Below are 27,574 nucleotides of genomic sequence, written 5' to 3'. Positions count from 1 at the left end.
GATGTATTCATGGCATATTATCTGTTTAAAATGTGTTAAGGAATAGTCCCACATGGATTAGTGAGTACAAAGATCTTGAGTTTGTTAATCCATGTGGGACTATTCCTTAACTCTCCCCCTCACGTGTAGAGCCAGGTTCTCATATGTGGGTTTGCACCTGTTAAGGAATAGTCCCACATGGATTAGTGAGTACAAAGATTTTTGTACTCACTAATCCATGTGGGACTATTCCTTAACAAAATGCATGTCTGTACCAAAAGGTCTAAAACAAGGAGCCTTGTCATAAGCTGTACATAGGTTATTTTAGTACTGTTCTTGTTCTATCTTGAATGTAAAGGTTAAAGGTCACAGGGCAGTGAAGGGCCAAAAGATGGCCTGTGGGAATGGCAACTCAATAAGAACGCATTTATCCCATTGACCATATAGATTTTCAGCTTGCCTCCTCCCCATTGATAGGTTCATTTTTGGTGTAGAACAAAGCATTCATAGGTATCAGCTGTTGGAAGGATACATTGATGGCATGGCTCTTGTCAGAATTTGGTCAATTTAACTGAATAACTCTCAAGTTGGAGGTTTATTTTGACGCCCCCCCCCCCCCCTCCCCAAAAAAAAAAAAAAACAAATGAGCACAGGGGAAGGTGGGAAGTCAGCCTTAGTTAGGCTAATTCTGGGTAGGAACAGAGGAAGCAATGTGCGGCAGCTGTTAAATTAAGTTCCAGGAGATCTTTTAGTTCCTGGAGCCAACCAGATGTTTTTCCTCTCTTCTTCTTCTGAGCTCTGCCATATTATTTCATATCAAGATAAGATGCAATCAGCAGCTTGGTACTTGAGATAGCCAGATGCGTATGCCAACATTTGGGTCTTCTGTGAAACTAAGTGCAAAATTTGAGGTTTAAGCCAGCACTGAGGTGATCAAGAGCAACAGTCTCTGCGTTGACTGTCAGTTTCTGCTCCTTTAAATGGAGGTAACCCATGTTTAATATTTACTTCTTCCCGTAGGAACTTTATGCCTGGAGCGGTGAGCAAAGAGACATATTGAGGAATTAGTGATTTTGGTTGACACTTAGCTGAAGCAGTTTTTTTTGTTATGGCCATTGAGCATATTCCAATTGAATTTGTATCTCGTTTCCCCTATTGGGGAAGAATACCTTCAATTTATATCTGGGTGTGTCACTTTAGGCAAATGGATTCAGAATTTTAAGCAACCAGGGCTTCTCTAGCACTTGGGTTGTTGGAGGTGAGGTTTTAGGTCAGTGTTGGTAGTCTGAACCAGGGGTCGGCATCTCAGTTTCCTGAGACCTATAGGATAGCTAAAAATCCAAGTCTCAGCTATAATGTCCCCTGTAATTGATGCAAATAGAGAGTACAGATCATAGGTGGAAGATACTCCTTAAGTCATGGAGATAAGATTTATTCAGTTGCTAAAATCTTTAGGCGTTGTTAAGTTGTTTAATTGATTTCCCGTAAAACTCGGTTGCTATATCGGCAATCCGTCATAGTTTGTTTCTTGATTTTTAGATGTAATCCTTTATAGATGGAGAGTTGAGAGAAGAATAGTAGTTCCCGAATTTCAGAAAGAAGAAATCAGATAAATTTCATTAACAGAGAGATTCTGTTCGTCTTTTTCCCTCTTGGACGTCAACGGGAGGTTGGTTCTAGAGTTTTTTCACCAGTAACACTCTATATCGTTTTGTCCATTTGAAAATCTAAGATGTTTTATATGGTATGCACCCACCTCTGGTTTGAACTACTTTCTGCACAATTAGGTAATGGCTTCCGCTTCAATATCTTTATGAGAAACTGGACATAAGAGTAATTTGGTCATGGAGGTGGTCGCCTCTGTTGAGTCTTGAGCTCAGGTGGTGCAATGATTCATAGAAACTACAACCAAAAGTCTTGACAGATTCATGTATTAGTCGTATACATCTTTTTTAATCACAAGGGCAGAATTATGGTCAGAGAGTCATAGCTTGGCATATTTCTTCAAAGACTCTCCAGCTTCTCTCAAATTCTCCGGCACCGGCAGGTTTGCAAGAAGGGTCACCCTCGACGAGGATAATAACACTTTACCGTCAGACGTTCCAGATGAACTATTCACTCGCCAGAGCTTAACTTCCCATACCTGCTCCCAAATAATTATTTAGAGTTCATCAGTTCTGATGGAAAACTTGACCATAGCTACAATTTTATATAAAATACCCTTTTATTTTATATAATTTTTTAAAAATATTATATTTAATGACTATTTTAAGAGTAAGAATTTAGATATGGTAAAATAAAAAATTTAATCATTTTATTTATATATATGCAATTAAATAAATAATCTTAATTTATTTTAATTATTTATTAATTTAAAAATATTAAAATATATTTTAGTTTAGTAAAATAAAACTATCTTATAAAATTAAATCTATAAAAGTAATTTTTTTAAATAAAATACAGTCTTTTTTATTTACATAAATTTATGATTTTTGTATTATATTTAATTAATATTTTAAGAGTAAGATTTTAGAAACTAAAAAGGTAGAGAGGGGAAGGTTAAAATAAGATGGAGATTAACTATATGGTTGTCGTCGTCAATTCGTCACCCACCAACCATGACCACCACAGAGGCGAGCGGAGGTAGGTGACGAACAAGATAAACATGAACTTGAATCTCGATCTAGGCCTATGCTTCCTCTCTGAGATGTAATTTACAGAGAAAGGTTATTAACTTACGTGAATGGTCTTGCCAACGCTGACAGGTTGAGCTTCCGCGAGGACTTCGTCTCCGAGCTGGGCACTCTTCAGATGATTGATGCTTAGTTGAACGCCGGCGACTCGCTTGAACCCAGAAGCCATGTGGGCTCCCATGCTCGCCAGTGACTCCGCTATGAGGGCGGATACCCCGCCGTGTAACACCTTGAACGGCTGTTGATCGGTCAGGTACCGTCGCCGATTAACTAAAGTGACTTTGATTGGATGAATTTAATTACCTGGCAGCATTTCTCGGTGACCTTCAGACGGCCGACGACTCTGTGCGGCGAGAGGTCGCCGATCTCGAAGCCTAGTGCGTGGAGCGGAGCGTCCAGCTCCGCTGTCTTTGACGACGTTGATTCCGGCGGGTTTCCGTCGTTCATCATCTTTTTCCCACTGTGCGTTTAAGTCCTCAGAATGCTTAAAATCGGTTTTGAATTTGAATAGATGACGGGAGAAGAATGAATCGCCTCTTTTTCTATTTGCCTCCCTCGCTCTTGACAGAGAAAAGACATTCGTGACAGTAAAGTCTTCTGAGTTTGACCTTTACCAATAAATTCACAGAAAAGAAAAATCTGTGCACTGTAGAGACAGAAGGGCACCCACGGCACTGTATCAAGCTATCTGAGCCCATACCGGCTCTTTTTGCGGTCTCATCTTCGTCATCCCCACAGGCTGCAACTACCGAAAGCCGATATATTCAATTCATCGATTCATGTTCCACAGCGATGTACCTGAGATTCCTTAATTACAAACTTCCGATTTTCTCCCTGTAATAGTCCAAAGTCCTAACTGTTGGCTGGTTTAAATTGTTTGAAACTCGAAGGCGTAATTTCGTGGGGACGAGGGTAGTTGTGTTTACTCCGCCTCGTCGCGTCTTCTTCTTCGTCGCGTTTTGTTTTTACCCTTTATTGTGAGGAAGCGAGAATCGTGGAAGAATTTATCCTCCGGTAACGCTCCTTTTTCTAATCGATTTTGTTCTTGCTGTATGATTAGGATTCAGTGGTGAATGGTTGCCATTCCTCGTTTTTTCGCGCCATGCCGGCCCAAATCACATCGGTCGAAAGTCCCGTAGACGACGAAGACAGGTTCACGCCCGACAAAGACGAGACTGAAACCTGTCTTGATCCGTGAGCCTTGATGGGTTTCTGAGACGTGGATGAGCATGAGACGGCAACTAAGATTGCCTTTGTAGACTGAATTTCTTGTTGGAATTTTAATGAAACACAAACCTGAAGCCAATGAAATAGAAGGATTGCGATCGCTTTCCTAATTATAACTCCTTTACCATAAACCTGTTAATTAATATTTTTATGTCCACCAACTAAGCTTTAATCATGGACGAATTCTCATCACTGTCTTGTATTAAATTATTTTTATATATCGACTGGATGTAACGTTTTAACAGGTGAACTCAGGAGCTGAATCATGGGCAAGAACTTTTGATCTTTAGCTTACTAGTAATAACATACTTAAAGATAAATTAATTATTAATGTATCTAATTACCCAATTATAAAACTCTCATCTCTAAATATTCCATTAACCAATTGATGACTATTACATAAAATAAAACATATGGTTTTATTTAATTAAATTACTTATAAAGTTCATAATAATTTATCATTAATAATTTAATTCATAATCATATAAAAATTATCTTTCCAATATAAAATATTTACATATAAATCATAAACCCTTCCTCTCCCCCTGCGTAACCTTCCAGTTCCAGGCATCGGTGCTCATAGCAGAGGTACTGTATCGGAACTGGGGACTTATCGACTAGACCTTCGGTTCTTCTCTCATGGCGGCCAAGGACCAGCAGAGCAGAAACAAGAAGAGGAAGACGCTTCCGTCGAATGAAGGTAGCGGAAGACCAATTTCCAAGAAACAAAAAAACCTTCACTCTGAGGCCTCTAAGGTTCCGAAAGCGCATTCGGAGAAGCCTACAAAACCTTCCAAATTAAACCCGCGTAAGACCCCTTTCAAGAAGTCTCCAGCTGCTGAGGGCAAGGTTGAACCTAAGTCGAAGAAGGAACGCCGCGTGCGAGCCAAGGTCAGCATTTTGTGGCCCTCTCCAGCATTTCCCTTGTTCGTTTGTGTATTTGTTCTTTTTTCTCTTTGAAAAAATGGTTCGTGCGAGGGTGTTCCGTTTCCGTGAGGAACGGAGTGGAAACAGTTTTTCCATATGTGGATGTTCAAACTGTTTGCTTTGTTCTACGGGAGGAATCGAACAGCTGTCTCTCTGATTGTTTTTTTTTTGGTGTGGTGCAGGAATTGGCTGAGGCCAGGAAGAAGAGAAGGAAGCCGCACTACACTCTTGAGCAGGTGCTTGCATTATTTACAGAGTAGGAATCACGTACTTTTTTCTTTCCAAGCATCATGGCATTCCTTTCAATGAATCATGCACTTTTGCTTTTTCTTTACCTCTTCTTCAACATATGGTTGGTTCAGTTGGTACGTATTTATGTTGTTTGTTCAATATCAAGTTGAGTATATCTGACCATGAGAGTGGTTCATAAAATAGTTCTTGTTAGGTTACTTCAAAAATCCTTTAGATTGGGACCTTTTTTATCCTGGACTCCACTTTGCAGTTGTTGAGCATGCTTTCCAGTTAGGAAATGGGTCTCAAAAGCAAGGGCTTCTGTTGGAATTATATTCTACTGAGCTTCAACTGTTTCAGGACTTGACTACCATGAAAGAGAGCAAGTATTACTTTAAACTTCCTTAGTTGGGATTTGAATTGCTGAACTAAGAAAATGATATTTCTGGATGTTTAAACTATATTCTTTATGTTTGCGAGTTTGTTTTTACTTTTGGATGGAAACAGTTTGATTGTTTTTTCTACATTTTGACGGGCTGGTTGATGTCATCTCCAAACTTGGGTTGCAGAAAGCTTCAGTCTCACAGCATTTGACCTCTGTAATTCAGCCCATTTTAGAGAAGGGTATTGTGGACCATTCTATACTTCATTGTGCTTTAATGGAGTTCCTCACAATTGCTGATAAGGTAACATGAACTTTCTATTTCCACAGCCTTTTGTGTTATTTAAGTGTTAATAACCCTGTCTTTCATTCTGTATTACTCCTTTGACCTTTTTTGAAAATATTACTCCTTTAACCTGAATTGTATCTTTTGGAAGTCCTCTGCCACAGATGTCCTCCAACAGTTGTCAGGTCCACTTCTTGTTCGAATGATTCATACCAGAGAAGGATCAAAGCTTGGGATCCTTTGCATCAAACAATGAGGTGCAAAGGTGTGCACTCAGCGTCAGAAATTTAGTTGTATCAATTTAGTTTCCATGGTTGTGTTTTATTAAGTCTCCAACTAGGAAGTTATTTTTTTCCAGGAAAGAAAGAAAATTATCAAAGGAATGAAGGGGCATGTTGGCAAGATAGCTCATGATCAATATGGCAGCTTGGTTAGAGTTTCTTTCTGGATCCTTTTCTTTCTTATTTATTGAAATACTCTGAAGTTTAAACTAAATATTTTGTCATTTATGATCTCATAGAACTTTATAATTTTTTTTCTTATGTGCCTAACCTCTGGTATCACATGTTTACTGTCCAGGTCCTTGTTAGTGTTCTTTCTGTAGTAGATGATACAAAGCTTATAACTAAGGTTAGTGCTTGCAGACAAAGCTTACTTTGTATTTCTGTAGTTCATTCTCCTGATTATAGTTTCTTTAGAATGTTCCATTAATTTTTTGAATATCAGGTTATTATTAGCGAGTTACAAAAGATCCTGAAGGAGCTTCTGATGGATAAGGTACAATATAATCACCCTTGTTTCTAAATGAGAAACTGGTTCTGATTCTCTGCTAATTAATGACTGAGTTGAAGTCCGTTTGAAAAAGAAGCCTACTTTGATGTCCGAATCTTTTAATTAAGTCAAATGGATTGATGCTCCAAAGAATATTCTGAGTCATTTGGTTTTAACTATGTTAAAATTCATTAAAATGTGAATGGTTACTCTCTATTTGTATCTTCAGAAAGTTTGATTACTGAAATGAAAGGATGTTGGAAATATCTAATTTTTCAGGAAACCAACATGTTATATGCTTGTATGCCCATTCAATCTTACAAAACTAGTGCAATGTTTGGAGCAATCAGAATGGAAGGCGTGTTATTCTACAGCTACTTCATCCCAATTCTCCACGTTATTTCAGTCCTCATGACCTTGCTTCTCTTGATGTCAGAGTCCCTTGTCTTTGCAACAAGGTATTCTGCTTGCACTATTACTGTATGTTTCTTTATATTATAGCCTTTAATATAGCAATTTCTTAGGTTATAATTCGCTGTATTTTCTATTTTTAAGGATGAAGAGTCAGATGCTGTTGTAGAAAATGAGACAAGAAAGCAAACAGAATCCACAGTAATTGATAAATCAAGTCATTATGACGCAGTAGATGCCAGTGAGGAGGGAACCAAATCTGGAGGAAGCAAGAAGGACCCTTCTATACGAAGATTTGAACTATTGATTAATAGTGGGCTTGCTGATGTTTGTCGCCTCTTTAAGTAGTTTGTACCAGCTTGGATCTGAAATTGGTTATTTGGTGTCAATAGAATTGACCTTTTAAGGGTTATCGAATATTTGAAGAGGAAAGATATTATGTACATACATGAACAATTTGCTTAAAAAATGCTCAAACTTAAATAATCTGCATAAATCCACCTAGATATATTAATTTTTTTTTTGAAATAATGTGCTCCTCATTAAAAATCTTCTTAACATTTAGGTTTTCCTCCTTTTCTTTCATGGTAGGGGGAACCTCATCGCAGAAGTTTTTGTACTATAACAATTAGTCTTGAATTTAACTGAAGTCCTTGGATCTGCATAGTTCAAGAATATATATGATTGAGGAAATAATATGATGATGTACAGCATCACACAAACTATTCTTCAATTTATTGTTGTGCAAACAGTATCTAGGCCATTGAATGTCATTATCCACTTCTATCACTTTTATTAAACCTTTTTTGGAATGAATTGCTTGTAATCGCAACACTTTTCAGCATTCAGATTTTCCTTCTTTATTTCATGGTGAGGGAGGGGAAATCTTATCGATGCAGTTCTTGTACTATGACAACTGGAACAAGATGCTTGAAATATACATTCAGTTATTTAATCACTTGGAGAATGCCAGCTAGTTATCAGTTGGGCTTATGTGTTTCTCATGGTATTCTATTTCAACTATCATGATACTGACATATGTAATTTACTTGTAGACTCGTATTGCAACCTGTATTGAGAATGTTGGGGAGTTGCTTCGATCAAATTTTGGCAGAGAAGTAATTTATGGGGTATTTTTATTGTTTGTTTCTTCTTTTAAAATATATGATCTTTTGAGTTGAATTCCATGGAGTAACATTTTCAATGCATACTGTATGTATGAAGGTGGTTACTGGTGGATCCAATGGTGTAATTTCTCAATCATTAGTGGACAAATTGGATGCACTGCATGGAGCAATAGCTGCTCTTGCAGCCCTACCAAAGTCGTCGGAGTTGGAGGAAGAGCATCTGTTTGAAAACTTCTATTCAAGTAGGACTATTAGAAAAATGATCTTGGACAATCCGACCTTTGCTTCTAAACTATGGAGGTTGGCTTTAGAAGGCAAGAGTGAAGTTTGGGCTGAAGGTCACAGGTAGAGGCTTGAATATTTCTAGTTTTTTTTCTTGGTAATTCATGAAGTTTGGTAAGGAAGAAAATAAATAACTAGTATATTTTCTGCTTTTTGGCGTTTGATGCAGCTGTAAAGTTGTTTCTGCTTTCCTGGAATCTTCCAATTCTGGGTTAGAAAGATGGTGAGAAATGAGTTGCAGCCTCTGCTAGATCGTGGCCTTTTCAAAATCTCTGGTACTAAGCAACCCAAGAAAGATTAGTGTCAGATGTGGTGAATACTGTAAGAGATGTTTCTGGCATCAGCTTTCCATCAGTCTGGGGGCTGTTTTGTAAGGAGTTTACTACTAGTGGTGGTCTGGAAGAGCTCCTGGCATCTAAATGTAAGCAAGTTTTGTATTATCGAGTTACTCAAATTCCATACTACCCAATTTATAAGCTTAGAGATATAATTTATCAGATGTTCAACATTATGTGATGGCACCCTACCCTGTTTCTATCAATCACTTAGACATGATTAAGCCTAATGGCAAAAAGTTAGTCAAGGCCAAGTTCTCTTCAATGAAGAACCCACAAACAGTAGGTCAAAACTAGAGAAGGTAAACACGGTCAGTCTTTATCTTTCAGATCATCATCCGTCACAACCATCCAGATATTTAGAATTGATCCACCATCAAAATCCCACTAGCAATTTCAACGGTCCATGGTCTCTTTGCCATGTATGGAGAACGTATATGTATGCATTAATGTACATTTTGACTACTTGCGAAATTGTTTTATATGATTCTGATATTATTTTGATCATAAAAATTGCGGGAATTACATTGATAGCTTAAGAAGAGCTTATAATGTATCTACCTTCAACCTCGACTGGTTTCTCCCTTGAATCTCAGCAGCATCGGAGCGGCCAGAGCCCGACGCGTGGGTCGTCACTGTTAAAAGCCTAGGACTGAACAGTATAGACCGTCTGGACTCCACTCACATAGACCCAACAATGGCGTACGCCTTTTGGAAACATATAAGAATCCTTTCCCTCTGTACCCATCACGTGATTACAGTAAGAAACCTTTTCATCAGTGCTCTAAAAGTTGCGAAGGCAATCTCTTCCATGATTTGAACGACGGGGTTTTAATTTCTTATTTGGTTTCTGGGTGAAGGAGAAGATCCGCAAAAGTGAGACAGCTTGCATGCAATGCAGGAAGAAAAGGAAGATCTTTCCGAAACCCTAGTCCAAAGCTGTACGTGAGCTCATCCGCTCGTTCAAAAGAGCATCCCTCTGGTTTCCATCCCACAGTGATTCCAGAAACCAGTTCTGCTTTTTCTTTCGAAAAGCGAAGCTCTGATCAAATCATAATGAAGCTCTGGTGACCAGACAAGAAGATTTAGGAAAAAGGGCACGTGTCAGTTCTGTTTTTTTGGGTTTTTTAAATTAATCTAAGGAATCCAGCTTAGTTGCTGCCTCCAGAGAGAAGCATGAAACCATTATTTTATGACTGGAGAGGAGATAATTAGGAGAAAAAGTGAAGAAATATCTCATTAAGAAATTGTTTAGAAGCTAGCTTAAAGCATGAAACAACTCTGGTACTAGATGGCATTTATGCCTAACCCTGCTGTCTTTTCTGGATTGTTGCTTTCTCTATACGTGTTATTTAATTATGTTGCCCAAACAGAGCAGGTTCTTGAACCAGAAGGGCAGCCTGCTTTGGGTCAAACCTATTTTCTTTTTCAGTAATATTATAAAATAAATAAAAAAACCAACAAGATCATCGATGTTTCTAGGTTTCCCTCATACGGGAGAGTTTATAACTTCGAATTAGAGAGTGGGTCCAAGCTGAAGGGGGTGAAACCGGTATACCCAATTCAAATGATCTCAAAAGGTCGGTTGCCATCAATTTTTTTTTTTTTTTTTTTTTTTTTTTTTGCTTGGGGGAAAAGAAAAGGGACGGAGTGTACTGAAATGGTACATTTCAATGTACAGCTTTATTAATATCTCCATCACTTCAAATTGTTTGATCTTTCGGTCAGAGATCACAGGGCCATCCAACCCACTTTCGCTTGATTCAGAGACTACGCGTTCTCACTGTAAGAATTATACAAATATCAGTCTACTGTGTTACAGTCACCGAAGTGGGAGAAGCTTCGTCTCTCCTCCACCAAAAGCCCCAGCGGTAACAATACTATAACCAAAAGGAAAACACAATAATCTAAGATACGGCTCTACGGCCATTAGATATTCATCACAGGAATCATTCTCGACTTGTTTCGGACAGAAGGGGTACGTAATATTTAAATGCAGAAGCCAAGGTATTCGAGTATGGAAGGGAAAGAGTTAGGAAAGACAGAAAAAGCGAAAGACGGTTCTGGTATGGATTCTGGTAAACAAAGACTGTTCTGGGTCAATACCAAAAGAGAGGCTAAAATTTATGGGTTTATTGTGAAGCTTAACGAGCTTTATCAGGCACCACTGTTCTGAGATGTCACCTCAGTCACCGTAAAGAATCTGGTCTGTGTTCTTCTTGCTTCCAATAGTGACTCTTCGGTGGGCTCCTGCCTAGCTTTCAGTATATAAGGAGATCGCAGAGCGGTGCTATTGTCACCAGAAAACGCAGAGAGCTCATTAGCGTAGTTCTCTCTCCTGTACTCCTGCTATTTCTGGGTGGAAGAGATCACACTTGTGGGTTGTTCAATTTCTGGGTGAAAGAAAGAATGGCTGGGAAGAGCAGGCGCGGAAGGGAGAGGCAGGGCGAGAAGTCCGTGTTCTCGATAATGAACATCTTCAAGTTCCAGCTGCCCAAGAGGTCACGAGACAGAGAGGAAGCAGAGACGAGCTACGTGAGAAAGCCGCGCCCCAGCGACGAGGACCGAGGGCGCTACGTCGCCGAGCCGGACATCGACAGGAAGGCCACGGCCTTCATCGCCAGGTTCTACGAGAACCGAGTAATGGATGCTGAGCGACAAACAGTCAAGGTCTAGTGTTAATGGCGGCTGTCGGCCGTGCGCCTGCACCACCCGCATCTCTTCATCACTTCTCCGAGATTTGTTGGCCTGGGCTTCTTTGACTGTGATTAACTTGGCACTGTTTATTAGCTTGTGAATTGTTATCTTGAAAAGAATAATATAGATCATCTGTTTATGATTGTAAGAATTAGCCCATCTTCTTTCTCTCTCCTTGAGTCGTCTTTCTCAGCTTTTCTGCTCATGGCTGTGGCTTTTAGAGTGGATTAATGGGATCGAAGCTTTGTGAGAACTAAGAATGCTTCAGAATCCAATCAAGACACCCGGGTTTTGGTTTCGAAAATATCTTCTGAATCACTGTAGAGAGAGCGGCTGCGAAGAAAGAATTCAGTGGGTCCGTAAGCACACATTGTTTAGCAAAAGAAAAAAAAAAGTAGTAATGGATTTGATCAGTTTTAGCATGCCAAGTATAGAAAATTTTAGATATTGACATGTTTGATTCTCCACAAATGCTTCTCTTTCAAATTAAAATTCCCACTATTGCACATCTAACCCGAGTACTAACTTACAGAATCAACGAGGATTACGAATAACCATGGCAGCGGCGATCTGTTAATCGTTTTTAATCACTAAGAGAAGGTGAAAGAAGTCCATTTTTCTGAAAAAAGTGATGCAATTTTTTTTTCAAGAAATCGAGGTGTATGATCTTTCTGAATTCCAGAGGAAGTAAATAAAACCCATTTACGTGAAGAAGTAAAGAAAAAAGGAAATCTTTGTGAGACCAAACGTTATTAAATCTTCAAAATATTAAAGCGTTATTATGATCATGATGAATCAGTTATAAGAGGAGACGAATAAGACCTTTTAAGTAAAAGAATAATACTGCAAATCGTCGCGAAATCGAAGGTTATGATCTTCATTAACAACAAGTTTTCTATACGAAACTTGTTTATTCAACGGGCTGCTTAGAAACCGGTGGCAGAGATTCAAGATCAAGAGACTAACATGGAAGAAAGTGGAATGCCGCCTGTGGGTAATTTGCTTGTGAGAATGTTTTTGAAAGAATAATACTGTGGTTATGAGGTATGAAAGTCAGGACAAGGGAATTAAGCTTGGAACCCAGATGCTTCCTCTATTCATCCATAACCATTCACAGGATGAAAAAAGATGAGACAAGGAAGAAAATGGAGCTTTGTAAACCTAAATAAAGGGAGATTTAAAAGGGAACCTAATGGGAAGATGTTCCAACTTTCAATGATTGAGAGAAGAGACCCAAATTAACTTTTTTAAACAATTTCTCTCTTGAATCTAATGTTGTCTACCTTGATTTGATTCATCCATTAATATCCTTCTTGTTGTTTCCACTTTCATAATAGGCACTCAAATTAATTGAGCTTTAGTCCTTGTGCTAGCTTGTAGTTTCATGGAAGGTGGAGAGCCATCTGAATATTAAAGCTATGTTTGGAACACAGAAAGTGGAGAGAAAAGAAAGAGTGAGAAACGAAAAGATATTTTTTTTCTCTTGTTTGTATGCCCATAGAAAATAAGAGAGAAAATAGAAGAGAAATATAGTTTATCTTGTTTGGATACAAGTGGAAGATGAGAAAGGAAAGAAAATTAGAAATATTTTAAAAATTTGATGATTAAGATTTTCTTTCGAGCTTCTATTTATCTCCCCAAATTCCATCATTTTGTAAGAGAAATTTATTAACTAAGAGAGTTATTTTCTTTTATCTCAATGATCCTCTGTTGTCAAATAATAAAAAATAATTTTCTCTTCCATGGGTTCCAAACAGGCCCTAAAGGGTCCGCGAAAGGTTCCCCTTTCATCTCCTTTCCATGTGCTCCTTCAAATGAGTGATGGACTTCAATCCTCTTATTTGCATCTTTCTTGTCAACTTAGGTTTCTCCCATTTTTGCCCTATGAGTGGCATCTAGGGTACCTTAGGTAAGTATCCCCGTGTAAAACATTGTGCAACTTGGATGGAGCTTTGTTGTGATCCATTAAGCTTAATCCTCGTTATCAAATCTCAGCATGGCTTCATGAGCAAGCTGTCAATTTTGTAGACCTATATTTGTTAATTAGAACATTTTAACGACTAATTACCTGCACGTATTGAGGTTACAAGACGAATACCGAATCAAAATATCTCTTTAATCATATTACATGATATTCTTTGGAGACCCTTAAATGATCATATATGTGTCCTAGTCAGAAAGATCGTGGTTTGAATTCCACTGAACAAATCTTCCAAATGACCTTAAACAAAGCTTCAAACTCCTCCTGGGAGAATCCAGTCAATGGTCTTCCTCTTCAGATAGGTTGAAGGAATATCGGGGTCTTGCTCTCCTGAACATTTTCAGTTAGCATTTCCCAGAAGCAGTGGCGTAGCTCTCTGTGCTACAGGCCAATGGAGAAGACGGCCATTGGTTTGATTCCGTTTTGAATTCCATTGCAGAAATATTCAAATTGATCTCAAACAAAGCTTCAAACTCCTCGAGGGAGAACCCCATCAACTTTATAGTTTAACGTATATTTGATGCTTTCGTTGCAGATGGACCAATACAGGGAACATTTGACTGGATATTTTTTTTCTACCCAACTCTTTTTTCTTGGATAGGCTCCAGAGGCGTTGATCTCTCTTCCTTTGCTGCAAATTTTCATTCAGCACCAGCAAAGCTCTTTGTTCAGATCGGTTTTGCATTTCCCAGAAGCGGTGATGTACCTTCCTCTGCTAATATTTTAGTGGTGCAAGTGGGAGTGAATGCTTCCTAGGCCTGAGGCCACTGGAGAGAGCCATTGATGGACGAGTTAGTGCTCCCAACATTGGATTCTCAGGCAGGAAGTGAAATGAAATGAAAGGAGGAGCAAAAAGTGATGGTTGTAAAGGGAGGGAGAAGAAAGGTTAGTCTTATCAATTTGAGGGGCTGAGCTCACTCTTTGAACATCTGCAAACAGTAATTCGTCAGATATTTCATATCCTGTTGTTGTTGTTGTATTTCTTTTTTGCCCCGAAAAAGTGGTCAAGATTTTTATTTTTCTTTTAAACTCTCTCTATCTATTTATTAATCTAATTATTAAAATATCTATCAATCTATTCTCCTTACTTGCCCTCCATCCAATCCAACCTAATAGGCCCCATTAATGAAGCCCAATTTACACTACTGTTGAATAATGGGCCTGGGAAGAAGTAAATCCCATAGACCACGTGCAGGCTCACTTCATGCAGTGATGGAGAGCAATTATGGGAAGAATCAGGGTCACAAGAGTGGGCCCGGGCGGTTTATGATTCGTACCTTGGAGTACTCTTCTACAAGTTAAAGATACCAAAAAACAAAAAAAAACCATGTCGGCCATGTGTGGAAGCAAGAAGAAAAGGCTGTCTGTCAGCCTCGGTCATGTTCGACGACCAGACCATCCATACTCTCTTCTTCGTCACGCTCTCTTTCTCACTTCCCAACCAATCAAATCTCCATCCATCTCGTCACTGCTGCCCTTCGCTCACCCATTCAGTCAACATGGCCAGACATATGGATCAGCGAGCTGCAGAAAAACTCCGGTAATTTTTCATTTCTGATTTCTTCTCCCCGTGCCCCAGATGAATGCCCAGTTCCATAAGCACAAAACGTGTTTGAGAAATCGATAAGACACAACAACAGAATCGAGAAATCAAAGCTTTCACATTAATGGTTGAACTCTTTTTTGTGTATTTCTTCCCGAGCATCCATCTTATCTCTGTTAATTATAGTTGGGAGTGGCTTGGGAGTTTGGGAATGATGTATAAAAATGGTCCTCTTTGTAATGATAGACCATGTTTCATCCAATTATTGAAATGGCGTTTTTATAGTAACGTTGAAGGTTTCAGAGATTCAGAGAATAATCCCAGTAAAGCAGAAGGAGAGTTTTATTTATATTTCTTATGTTCAGAGTAGGAACATCATCTTCTATTGCGTCCGGAGCAAACTGTAGTTTGTGGCAGATTTTTTTTTTTTTTTTTTTTAAAGTACTGCTTTGCTGCAGTGCATCGGATGGGAGAAATGGTGGGGTGGAGAAAAAAATCAGAGATTCAGAATTCATGTTCGCGGTGGTCCCCGTGGGCAATTTCTACTCAAGGTGACCGAATACTCGGAACACTCTTGCATCGATGCCGAAGCTCTGGGGCCGACCAATCTTGATTCTCATCCGGAGCAGGACAAAAAAAAAAAAAACTCCGGGCGTTTGCACTCCATCGTTCGATGTAATAAACTATCTTCTTCAATCATCGAAGAAATTGTTGGAAAAAAAATTGTTGGTTTGAGTAATCTTTCGTTTTTCTCTGCTGTGGGATTTTCCTTTCTATTTGTTGCGTCGGTTTGGTCGTTAGTTCGCCCCGTTTTTCAATGGCGTATCAGAAGAATAGTTACCTTTGAGTGCGAGGGGGTGAGAGGGGGTGGCTTCATTTCTCTGTCTCGCCATGTGCCCACGAAGCAACTCTCTACGAATAAAGAAATCTATATCCTTGAGGCCTCATCTATCGGATCTTGCCTCCCCTTGAACGTACACCCCCGTCTCTCCGACTTCTTCCATCTTCCCTATAAAAGCCTCCGAGAGATCATTTCTGGGTCACCGAGACCGATTGTCGAGCGAAAAATCGGAAAATGGCTTCCTGGGTTCGTACGATCACTTCCCCATTTAGAAAAGCAAAAGCATGTACTTTCTTCAACAACCCAAAGGAGAAGAAGGACAGACAAGGTAATCATTCGATTCAGCTTATCAAATCACAGGGTTTTCCCTTCGTTTTCTACTCTTTCTCGCTTCGTATTTCTGTTTCTCCTCATTCTGAAACAACTGGATGGTATCCACTATCCATTTCAGGTCATGATCCTCCCCCCAGCATGGATTTGCAGGGTGAAGTGATGGCTTGCGCGTATGAGGATGTTCGGGTGATGTGGTCGATCCTGGACAAGTCCAAGCCCAGAATTTGAGATGTGAGATCCTGACCTGAGCTGGCAACCCAGTCGGGATGTGTATATTAAATTTGTTTCAGGGTGGTCTTTGATTGGAAGGAAATCAGAGGAGAAACCCGATTCAGAGAAGAAAGATCAGATGGTAGGTAGCTGAAAGAAGTAAAAGGTCAATCCCCGTCGCTTAATGTGCTCGCAATTTCACGATTTAGCAATTTATAGGGAATCCCCATGGTGAATGAAACTCATGGCGAGATTTAATGAAATTTTACTATTGGCTCACTTTGTTTCAAGATTCATCTTTCTGTAGTTCGGAGACCAGGGAGTGACCCATCGCAGGCAAGTAGAGATCCCGATTTCTAACAAACAAACAACTGAACTCTCTTTCCATCTGAAATTCCTGTAAAGATCAAATAAAATAACTCGAACCATATCCATTTTTCGATTTCCATACATCGTTTCGTTTTGATGTCTTCTTCCGTTGATGTCTGAAATGCCCGGTAAATACGAATACAGGGAAGTTGGGTGTGGTTCAACTCCTAATCAATTGAATGGTTGGGCGAAGGTTGGCAATAAGAATGCCCTTGTAAATACGAATACAGGAGACCCGGGTGGGAGGCTTTCAACCAAATCATTAGAGCTGGCTCTCACTTGAAGTTCCTCCGGACACTTCACTGGAATCTGCTGTGCAGCCTCCATGGAGGAGTTTCTGCTCAAGTGTTTCAGGGAACTCTCTAGTCTCATCCAACAGAAACTTGATCTGGTTCACTGCATAAGAACGAGTGTCAAGGAGAAATACATCGAGTTGGGTGTCACCTGGAGTTCCTCCTACCATTTCTATGTGCTCGTAGTCAGAAAGCTGAGCTCGATTAAGTGTTCGGGGAAGTACTTGAAAACTGATGTGCAGCTTGCCTGGCGGCAGTGTTCTTCATTGTCACTTGCTACTGGAGGTTCTGTGAAAATGTTGAGCTTCATGTGGAAATTGAGAACGAGGAGTGAACACGTCGGCGAGTCAAGGGTAGGTGTAGTCACGGTCGGTTTTGAACCGTCGGCTCCTGTCTATTTGCGACCACAGTTTCTGTTTGATGGGAGGTAATAAAAGGCGTCGGTAGGGGTGGCACAAGGAACAAAAATAAGGGGAAAAGAGATATTAAAGATTTTCTTCTTAATTCTCTCTTGTTTATTATACCTTAGTTTAATACTCTTCAGTTCGATTTCTTCTTAGCGTCTTCTTGACCACCCTCTTTCCTTCCCCTTTTTCTTCTCAACATATTCTGCCCTCTCCAGCTGTCTTTCTTTCTTAAACCTTACCGGGATTTGATATTCGAAGACATCACTATTTTAAACGGCGTCTCTCTCATCACTCCCTTGACCGTCTTGGAAAAAATAATTGGAGATGTGCGAGACGTCGACATCCCCATTCTAGTTTATCTTCTGGCTGATAAAGATCCTGACGAGGGAAAAGTCGAAAATAATAATTTATATTCAATCTTGATTTCTCATTCACATCATCGGCTTAAATAGCCGTTTTATAGAATATACACGAAAGAATTATGAGTGATTAATGGGATTACACAATTACCGGATTTACAAAATATTTACATGATTTTTCCTTAAGGGAAAAAATCTCAGAATAAATCTTAACACTCCCCCTCAAGTTGGTGCATAGATATCACTTACGCCCAACTTATCAAGATATTTGTTAAAAGCTCGGTAAGACACTGCCTTGGTTAGCACATCGGCAAGTTGATCCTCAGATCGAACATGAGGGACTTCAATGATTCTTGCTTCTAACTTTTTTTTAATAAAGTGTCTATAAACTTCAACATGTTTAGTTCTATCATGGACTGGGTTGTGGGCAATATCACATGCGGCCTTATTGTCACAATATAATTTCATAGGACTTGTCTGCTCAATATGTAGTTCTTGTATCAGATTTTTTATCCATAATAATTCACATATTGCCTTGGTCATTCCCCTGTAGTCGGCTTCAGCTGAAGATCTAGCCACCACCTCCTGTTTCTTACTTCTCCAAGTGACCAAATTTCCACCTACAAATGTAAAGTATCCAAATGTAGACCGTCGATCTTCTATTGACCCAGCCCAATCGGCATCGGTATAACCTTCAATTTTCAAGTCACCTCCCTTTTTAAATAAAATTCCTTTCCCTGGAGATGATTTCAAGTAGCGCAAGATACGGTTGACGACATTCATATGTTCTTCACTTGGAGAGTGCATAAATTGCCTAACCACACTTAGTACATAAGCTAAGTCTGGTCGGGTATGTGCAAGATACATTAACCTCCCAACTAGTCTCTGATAACGCTCCTTGTTAGCAGGAACTTGATCTGAATGTATTCCCAGTTTCAGATTTTCTTCCATAGGAGTACTGACTGGACTACATGCTGTCATACCAGTTTCCTTCAATAAATCCAAAGCATATTTTCATTGAGAAAGAAAAATTCCTTCCTTGGATCTGGACACTTTAATGCCAATAAAATATTTTAAGTAGCCAAAATCCTTCATTTTAAATTCTCTAGCAAGACGACTTTGCAATGATTTCTTTTATTCTTGATCATTCCCAGTTACTATCATATCATCAACATATATAATAAGAGCTGCAATGGCCTCCTTGTCATATTTCAGGAAGAGAGTATGATCTGAGTTGCTTTGCTTGTATCCGATAGATTTCATAAAATTCGTGAACCTTCCCAACCACGCCCTCCGGACTGCTTCAAACCATATAGGGATTTCCTCAGTTTACATATTTGTTTGCATCCTTTGTTTTGCATAATGCATCCAGGAGGTAATTCCATATATACTTCTTCTTGGAGATCTACGTGCAAAAATGCCTTTTTTACATCAAACTGGTATAAGGGCTAATCAAGATTCACAACCAGAGATAGTAGAATCCGAACGGTGTTGATTTTAGCCACTGAAGCGAATGTCTCCATATAATCGATCCTGTAAGTTTGAGTATATCATTTGGCAACAAGCCTTGCTTTGAACCTTTCAATGGTGCCATCAGTTTTATATTTAATGATAAATACCCACCTGCATCCAACTGGTGTCTTTCCTACAGGTAGGTCAACCACTTCCCATGTTGAATTTTTTTGAAGGGACCTCATTTCTTCATTCATGGTTTTTTTTTCCATTTAGGATCTTTCAAGGCTTCCTGCACACTATTAGGAATAGATATAGCAGATAATTGATTCACAAATACTTCATTTGCCTTTGACAATCTATGATAAGACACAAAATTATGCATGGGATACTGAGATTTAGACGTGAGAAAAGGTTCATAATTGACTCTAGGTTTTCCACTTGTGGTTCGATGAGGTAGCACTCTTAGTTGAGTTTCGGAACTTACCTGAGGTTTAGACATGGTCTCGGACTCAAAAGGCAATTGATCCATCGGTATATTATGAAGGGGGGAAGATGGCGGCTGAGACTCTGGTTGCATCACTTCCATCTGGTCTTGTCTTTCTCCATCCTGTTAATCATGTTGATTTGTATCATTTTGATGTCCACAGCTGTAATCGGAATATTGACCACTTGTAGTATCCAAGATATCCAAATGATGATAAAGGGTCTTCAATTCAATCCTGTTCTCCCCCTGTATTAAAGACTCGGGAGTAGAATAATACATGTTTTCTTCGTGAAATACCACATCAAGAGTGACATACAATTTGCGAGAGGGAGGATGATAACAACGATAACCTTTCTGATGTTGAGCATAACCAATAAAAACACACTTGAGAGCTTGGGGTTCCAATTTATGTCTCAATGACTTATGGAGGTGAACAAAGGTTACACACCCAAAAACTTTAGGTGGCAGATTCAGCACAGCCGGTGAACTTATGGTTTTATGAAGAACACTTAAGGGAGTCTTAAATTGTAACACACTCGAGGGTATTCGATTGATAAGGTAAGTTGTAGTTGTGATGGCTTCACCCCCGTAACTAGCCGACATATGAGCTTCAAACAAGGAAGTACGAACAACCTCAAGAAGGTAGCGGTTCTTTCGCTCTGCAACCCCATTTTGTTGAGGGGTGTACGGACAAGTAGTTTGATGAGTAATTACATGATCGTTTAGATATTCTCTGAAACTTTTATTCACAAATTCTCCACCATTGTCACTTCGAAGAGTTTGTATTGTAGAATGATACTGAGTGACTATCATTCTGTGAAATTGTTTGAACAACGAACCAACTTCACTTTTTGACTTCATTAAACAAATCCAAGTCATACAGGTGTGATCATCAATAAAAGAAACAAACCACCATTTATCACTAAGAGAGGCTATATTTACTGGACCCCACACATCAGAGTGAATAATCATAAACGGTGTTGAACTCCTATTCATGTTTATTTGGAATGGAACACGATGGTTTTTCGCCAATTCACATACATTACACTTAAAATCTGAAATAGATAGTTTTGCGAAAAGTGTAGGAAACAATTTCTTTAAATAACCAAAGGATGAATGACCCAACCGTTTATGCAATAACCAAATGTTAGAATTTGTAGATTTATTCTTCATGGAGAACACTTGGGCTAACTGATGAAAACTTTCTGGCTGCAGATCAAGGTAATAGAGTTTCCCCCTAGTACCATACCCAATTGTCTTCTGAGTTCGAATGTCCTTAAAAACACAAAGGTTAGGCCAAAAAACCACAATATAATGCAGAGTACGAGTTATTTGAGCAACTGATAATAGATTATGATTGAGGGTTGGAACAACTAATACAGAATCAGTGAGAATGATAGAACCTTCTCCAATAACATGAGATGGAGTACCATTTGTTGTAGATACAATATGTTGTTCAGATGGTTTCATACTTTTAACATGATGATTGTCAAAGGTCATATGATCAGTAACACCAGAATCAATTATCCATTCACTATTTTTACTAGGAGTGGAAGTATTAAGAACCTTACCAGATGTAGCGATTAAGAATGATTCATCCTCGGTTGTGTGAGAGGTGGAAGGTTTTGCTACTACAATGGAAGCATAATTATTTGATTTGGAGTTCCGTTTGCGAGGCGCTTTTGTAGGATCCCACCATTCTGGATACCCGATAAGTTCATAACATCGTTCCTTTGTATACCTAGTCTCGCCACAGTGAGTACAAATGTGCTCTGGTTTGGTTGTTCCAACCTCATAGCTACGATTATGAGATCCTGATGTTCGATTTTGGTAACTATTAGGACCAGTTGGTCGAGCTATTTTAGGCTTAGCTCAACGTGCTACCATTGCAGATGTCTCAACACGGTCAACTTCACTATTTAAAGTGGTTCTATGAACAGAGTCACGACGTACATAAGCATAGGCTTCTTCAAGATCCAATATCGGGTCTTTTCTGAGAATTTCGCCACGGACTTGTTCAAATTCTGCATCCAATCCGTTTAAGAAAATATGAACACGGAATCTTTCAACGGATTTCCTATAAGCGATAACATCATCAAGATCTTTCATTATAGTACTGTCACGATGATCAAGTTCTTGAAAATTTTTCACAAGATCACCATAATACGTTAATAAAGGACGACCAGTCTGTTTGGTGGAGAAAGCTCTCTGGTTCAATGAAAATAATTGTGATTCATCTGACCCATCATAGAAAGCTTTTGCCAGAGCATTCCATATTTCGCGTGCGGTACGCAACCGAATATAACGCTTCATAATATCTGGTGACATAGAGGTTAACAACCACCCCTTGACTTTTTGATTTTCAACATACTATTTCGCATAGGAGGCATCCGTTTCTTATGGGAAAGGTGTTTTTCCCATAGTATATTCAAGCTTTTCTCGTCTTGCAATTTGCATCACCATGATCTGGGACCATACATCATAGTTGACTTCGGTAAGAGTGACACTAGTTGTAAAATCAGAGTTTTCGGATTGCACATGAATAATCGGTGTTAATTCCTTCGACATGATGAAAAGAAGGTCCGTAGAGTGATTCGGTCTGGTCTGGTTCGCTTTCTAAAAAAAAAAATATTGGTCTGGTCCGGTCCGTATACTGATTCAGTATGGTCCAGTTCGCTTTCTAAAAAAATAATATTGGTCCAGTCCAGCCCGGTTCGCTTTTGCTGGGCTAATCTTGGTCCGTCTGATATCGGATCGCTGGGCAAAAATAATTATACAAACTTAAGTTCAAACAAAAAAAAAATTGTGTTACTGTACCTCTTCTTCGTCGAGATGACGAAGTTTCGTCTCGACAATGCGTCTCTTCCCCTTCACCGGCGTCAGCTGGGCTGACGATTTTCTGGAAGATCGTCGTCGGTGAAGGTCTGTTGAGGTCCGAGCAGTGGCTCGGCTACGATCGTCGGCGGCCTGCAAAACGTCCGAACAGCTCTGTTTCACGACGAGTTGTTGGTCGGCGAAGCTTTCTAATGGAAGGCCGAGCAGTGGCTCGAATACGGTCGTCGGCGGCCGGCGGAACGTCTCGACGAAGCTTCTGATGGAAGATTGTCGGCAACGGCCGGCAGAACGTCTCGACGAAGCTTTCTGATGGAAGATTGTCGGCGGTGGCCTGCGGAGCTTCCGAACAACTCTGTTTCATGTCGAAACAGAGTTTAGATTACGGAACAGAGCTTTTCGCTCTGTTCTTCGGCTACGACTACGGAACAGAGCTTTCACTCTACTCTTCGGTGACGAGAAGGAGAAGGAGATGATTCTCCTACTCTGATACCAAGTCGAAATTAATAATTCACATTCAATCTTGATTTCTCATTCACATCATCGGCTTAAATAGCCGTTTTACAGAATATACATGGAAGAATTGTAAGTGATTAACGGGATTACACAATCACAGGATTTACAGAATATTTACATTATTTCTCCTTAAGGGAAGAAATCTCAGAGTAAATCTTAACAGGAAAAAGATTAGTGATTTTAGGAAGACTGGTTTCATTCTTTTAAGGGGCCAAAATTCAAATATTTAATAACGAATGTTACAGTAATGGCGATTATTCTAAGCTTCACAAAAACTGCCCCAAAAAACGGTCCGATATCAGATGTCGAAAAGGAAAGTAACAGTGACGGTGGTTGTTCTAAGCTCCAAACAAAACAGGAGTCAAAATTCAGATTATCGAAAACGAAAGTTACAGTAATGTTGATTGTTGAGACCTTTCTTGTAATTTTCTTCCTGAACTATTTAAGTTATGTAACCTAAGTTTACTGTGGTTAATTAAATCAATTGGTTGAACTCCCGAGCTCAAGAAAGACACCGCCGTTGCCATCGTCGTTGCTCGCCGTTGCTGTTGCTAGCCGTTGCCGCAGAGAGAGGAGAGTCGTCGCTATTGCTCACCGTTGCCGCAGAGAGTGGGGAGTCGTCCCTGTTGCTCGCCTTTGCCGGAGCTGTTGGACGAAACCCTCTTTTCTGCCGAAGCTCTGTTTTTTCATGCAATTTTTCGAAGAAGGAAGAGTATGTAACCTTGCGACGCTGTCACTGTTGCCGACAGAAGAAGGAGAGGAGTTTTGTCGTACACTGCGTGAAGACCACGCTGCATCTCTGTGCGCTCATTCCGACGTTGTTCGGTAATTCCGTTCAAGTATTTTTTTTTTTTTGTGTTATGAATTTATCAGTAAAACTGCTGGAATGGAGGAGGAAAATCAGGGTACCATGATTAAGTTGTCTTCGTCTAATTACTCCATCTGGAAGTCCAGAATGGAAGATTTCCTGTTCTGTAAGGATGCCTATAAACCGGTAACGGGTATGAAACCAGGGGATACCACTAATGCTGCTTGGAATTTATCAAACAGTAAAACTGTAGCCTTGATCAGACAGTGGGTTGATGATTCGGTATTTCATCATGTCTCAACCGAAATCGATGCCAAGAAGTTGTGGGAGAAACTTGAAAGTTTGTATGAGCGTAGAACAACCCAAAACAAAACCTTTTTTCATTCGGAAACTTGTGAACATGAAGTATCACGATGGCTCATCAGTAAGTGAGCATTTGAGTCGGTTCCAGGATTTGTGTGAATCGACTAGCTATTATGAAATTGGTTTTGGATGAAGAGCTACAAGCCTTAATCCTTTTGAGTTCCTTACCGGATAGTTAGGAGACTCTTGTAGTATTATTGAGCAATTCGACACCGAATGGTACTGTGACTTTTGCCATGGTGAAAGATAGCATGCTCAATGAGGAGTTGAGGCATAAAGAGATGGGCATTACAAATGAGTCAGCTGCTCTTGTTACTGGGAATCGTGGAAGGAGTAGACATAGAAACACTCTTGGTCATGACAACAACGATAAGTCGAAAGGGAGATCAAAATCTCGCAAGGGCATTGTTTGCTACTATTGCCAAAAACCGGGACACCTAAGGTCTGATTGCAGAAAGTTGAAGGCAAAGACTAAGAGAGATCAGTCTAGACCTAGATCTGATGAGAATGAGAAGGAAAGCACCGCTACCGTTGCCGTTGCATATGACGGTGAAGTGATCATTGCTTGTGATGCCAATTTTGTCAATTTCACAAGTCAATACTCCACTTGGGTGATAGACTCAGTAGCTTCATTTCATATCACTTCTCGATGTGATTTGTTCACTTCTTACAGGCAAGGTGATTTTGGCAAGGTAAGAATGGGGAATGATGGGGTATGCAACATCTCCGGCATTGGAGATGTGTGTGTGGAGACAAATGTGGGGTGCAAGTTATTTCTCAAGAATGTTTGGCATGTGCCGGATATAAGGCTTCATCTGATTTCTGTTGGTGCTCTTGATGATGAAGGGTACCGTAGCCACTTTGGTGGAGGAAAGTGGAAGTTGTCTAAAAGTTCTCTTGTTGTTGCCTGGGGTGAGGAATCAAACTCTCTTTATACAACACAGGTTAAATTGTGTGGTGAGGTGAATGCGGTAGAAGGTAACTCGATCGATTTGTGGCACTTGCGGTTGGGTCACATGAGTGAGAGAGGGCTTCAAATTCTTGCTATAAAGGATTATGTGTCGAGTGATGGTACATCTCTGACATCATGTACGCATTGTTTGGCGGGTAAGCAACATCGAATTGCTTTCAAGAGAAGTCCTACTACTAAGAAGTCAAATGTTTTGGATTTGGTTCATACCAATCTTTGTTCTATGGGTGATAGAACAATTGGTGGAGCTCTTTGTCACTTTCGTGGATGATCATTCTAGAAAGTTGTAGGCTTAAGCCTTGAAGACAAAGAATCAAGTTTTGGAAGTGTTCAAACAGTTCCTTGTTGAAGTTGAAAGAAAAACAGGTCAGAAATTGAAATGCATTCGATCTGACAATGGTGGTGAGTACCGCGGGCCATTTGAAACCTTTTGCAAGGTTAATGGAATCAAGCTTGAAAGAACGGTGCCAAAAACCCCGCAACAAAATGGAGTGGCCGAGAGAATGAATCGCAAAATTTGTTAGAGAATACGGTGTATGCTCTCTCATTCGAAGCTTTCAAAAGCATTTTGGGGTAAAGCGATGAATATCGCTGTCCATTTGATTAATCTCTCACCTACTCATACACTAGATGGTGATGTTCCTGAGCGGGTTTAGACCGGCAAAGATGTGTCTTATGGACACTTGCGGGTATTTAGTTGTCGAGCATTTGTGCACCTTCCTAAAGATGAAAGAGCTAAGCTTGATAGCAAGACGAAGGAGTGTATTTTCTTGGGTTAAAAAACCGGTGAATTCGGTTATAGACTGTGGGATCCGATTGAGAAAAAGGTATTAAGGAGTCAAGATGTAGTTTTCTTTGAAGAAGAAACTGTTGAGAATTTGGGAAATCCTGAAAATGTGAAAACCTCTTCTAGTTACTTTGTTGATCTTACACCAATCTCGACTAACTAAGGAGTTGAAGGCAACCAAAATACCGAAACTGAAGACCAAGGTGACCAATCTGTAAATCAAGGTTCACCTTTACAAGAGTTGAGAAGATCAAATCATGAACGAAGGCCTACTTCAAGATACTTTCCACATGACTATGTTTTGCTCACTGACAGTGGTGAAACTGAAAGCATTGAAGAAGCTATGTGTCATGAGCAAAAAGGTGAGTGGATTGAAGCTATGCAAGATGAGATGAATTCCTTGCATAAAAATCGCACTTTTGAGTTAGTTGAATTGCCTAAGGGTAAGAAGATACTCAGGAACAAGTGGGTATTTCGTTTGAAATCAGATGGCACAGACTCAATGCCGAGGTACAAGGCTCGGTTAGTTGTGAAGGGATTTGATCAAATGAAGGGGATTGATTTTGAGGAGATATTCTCGCCCGTGGTCAAGATGTCCTCTATTCGGGTTATACTTGGTTTGGGCGCTAGTTTGAATTTGGAGATTGAGCAGCTTGATGTGAAAACCGTTTTTCTCCATGGTGATTTGGAGGAGGAGATCTACATGGAGCAACCCGAGGGATTTGCTGAAAAAGGCAAAGAAGACTTGGTGTGCAGATTGAGGAGGAGTCTTTATGGCTTGAAACAAGCACCGTAAAACTGGTATAAAAGATTTGACTCTTTTATGTGTGACAACAATTTCAGCAAGACCACTTCTTATAATTGCGTCTTCATGAAAAGGCACTCTAGTGGTAATTTCCTTATTCTTTTACTCTATGTTGATGACATGTTGGTTGTCAGAAATGATATAAAGGAGATAGGAGCTTCGAAAGAAAAGCTTGGGAAAGAGTTTGCAATGAAGGATTTGGGTTCCGCAAAACAAATTCTTAGTATGAGAATCACTAGAGATTGTGAACAGTGCAAACTTTGGTTGTCACAAAAAAAGGTATTTGGAAAAGGCGCTTGAACAGTTCAATATGAGCAAATGCAAACCGGATTCTTCTCCACTTGGTAGTCATCTCAAGTTGACACTTGATGATTGTCCAAAGGATGGAAAAGAAAAAGAAGAAATGAAGAAGGTGTCGTATGCATCCGTAGTCGGTTCATTGATGTACGCAATGGTGTGTACAAGGCCCGATATTGCTCATGTTGTTGGAGTTTTAAGTCGTTATCTCTCCAACCCTGGAAAAGCTCATTGGGATGTTGTGAAATAGATTCTTCGGTACGTTCACGGTACCACTGGTTATTGTCTATGTTACGGGGCTAGCAAACCAGTTTTGGAGGCATATACAGATGTCGATTGGGTCGGAGATGTTAACTCAAGGAAGTTGTTGAAACCAGTGCTCTAAAAGGCTCGAACCTAATAGGAAAGCAACCCCACATATCTTATACAAGGACTGGCCCGGTCGGTACAAACACAAATTCCAATACTCCCCCGCACGGGAAAACCCATGGACAAATTCACCGAAAAAACCCGGGACAAACTCCTGGAAAAACCCAAGACAAAATTCGGTGGGAGCAGGACTCGAACTCGGGA

The 27,574-nt window shown here is 39.8% G+C and overlaps 2 protein-coding genes and 1 pseudogene across 2 annotated transcripts; 2 read left to right on the top strand and 1 right to left on the bottom strand.

Moving 5' to 3' along the window:
- Window positions 1-1,762: 1,762 nt before the first annotated feature.
- On the bottom strand, window positions 1,763-3,296 carry LOC137956797 (1,4-dihydroxy-2-naphthoyl-CoA thioesterase 1). The gene is made up of 3 exons (XM_068804423.1): window positions 2,976-3,296; window positions 2,719-2,910; window positions 1,763-2,122 (listed from the first exon to the last, which is right to left on the bottom strand). The coding sequence occupies exons 1-3, from the start codon at window positions 3,120-3,122 to the stop codon at window positions 1,964-1,966; spliced, it is 498 nt and encodes a 165-aa protein (XP_068660524.1). The 5' UTR covers window positions 3,123-3,296; the 3' UTR covers window positions 1,763-1,963.
- Window positions 3,297-4,516: 1,220 nt separating this feature from the next.
- Window positions 4,517-8,782, top strand: LOC137956503 (pumilio homolog 24-like; annotated as a pseudogene).
- A 6,949-nt stretch (window positions 8,783-15,731) lies between these two features.
- LOC137954803 (uncharacterized) lies at window positions 15,732-16,476 on the top strand. The gene is made up of 2 exons (XM_068801701.1): window positions 15,732-16,041; window positions 16,165-16,476. The coding sequence occupies exons 1-2, from the start codon at window positions 15,948-15,950 to the stop codon at window positions 16,272-16,274; spliced, it is 204 nt and encodes a 67-aa protein (XP_068657802.1). The 5' UTR covers window positions 15,732-15,947; the 3' UTR covers window positions 16,275-16,476.
- Window positions 16,477-27,574: the final 11,098 nt, after the last annotated feature.

The sequence above is a fragment of the Aristolochia californica genome, unplaced genomic scaffold (genome assembly GCF_029961685.1).
Source record: "Aristolochia californica isolate CCGP_79_NKW_82.1479 unplaced genomic scaffold, dmAriCali1.0.hap1 SCAF_2, whole genome shotgun sequence".
Taxonomy (NCBI): domain Eukaryota; kingdom Viridiplantae; phylum Streptophyta; class Magnoliopsida; order Piperales; family Aristolochiaceae; genus Aristolochia; species Aristolochia californica.
The sequence above is the reverse complement of the archived record's forward strand: the minus strand, read 5'-3'. Positions and strand labels throughout refer to the sequence as shown.

Excerpts from the sequence above, each read along its gene's own strand:
- LOC137954803 (XM_068801701.1), top strand. The coding sequence starts at position 15,948 with ATGGCTTCCTGGGTTCGTACGATCACTTCCCCATTTAGAAAAGCAAAA. Across the intron at positions 16,042-16,164 it reads GGAGAAGAAGGACAGACAAG|GTCATGATCCTCCCCCCAGC; the intron begins GTAATCATTCGA and ends TATCCATTTCAG.
- LOC137956797 (XM_068804423.1), bottom strand. The coding sequence starts at position 3,122 with ATGATGAACGACGGAAACCCGCCGGAATCAACGTCGTCAAAGACAGCG. Across the intron at positions 2,911-2,975 it reads TCACCGAGAAATGCTGCCAG|CCGTTCAAGGTGTTACACGG; the intron begins GTAATTAAATTC and ends ACCGATCAACAG. Across the intron at positions 2,123-2,718 it reads GCGTTGGCAAGACCATTCAC|GTATGGGAAGTTAAGCTCTG; the intron begins GTAAGTTAATAA and ends ATTTGGGAGCAG.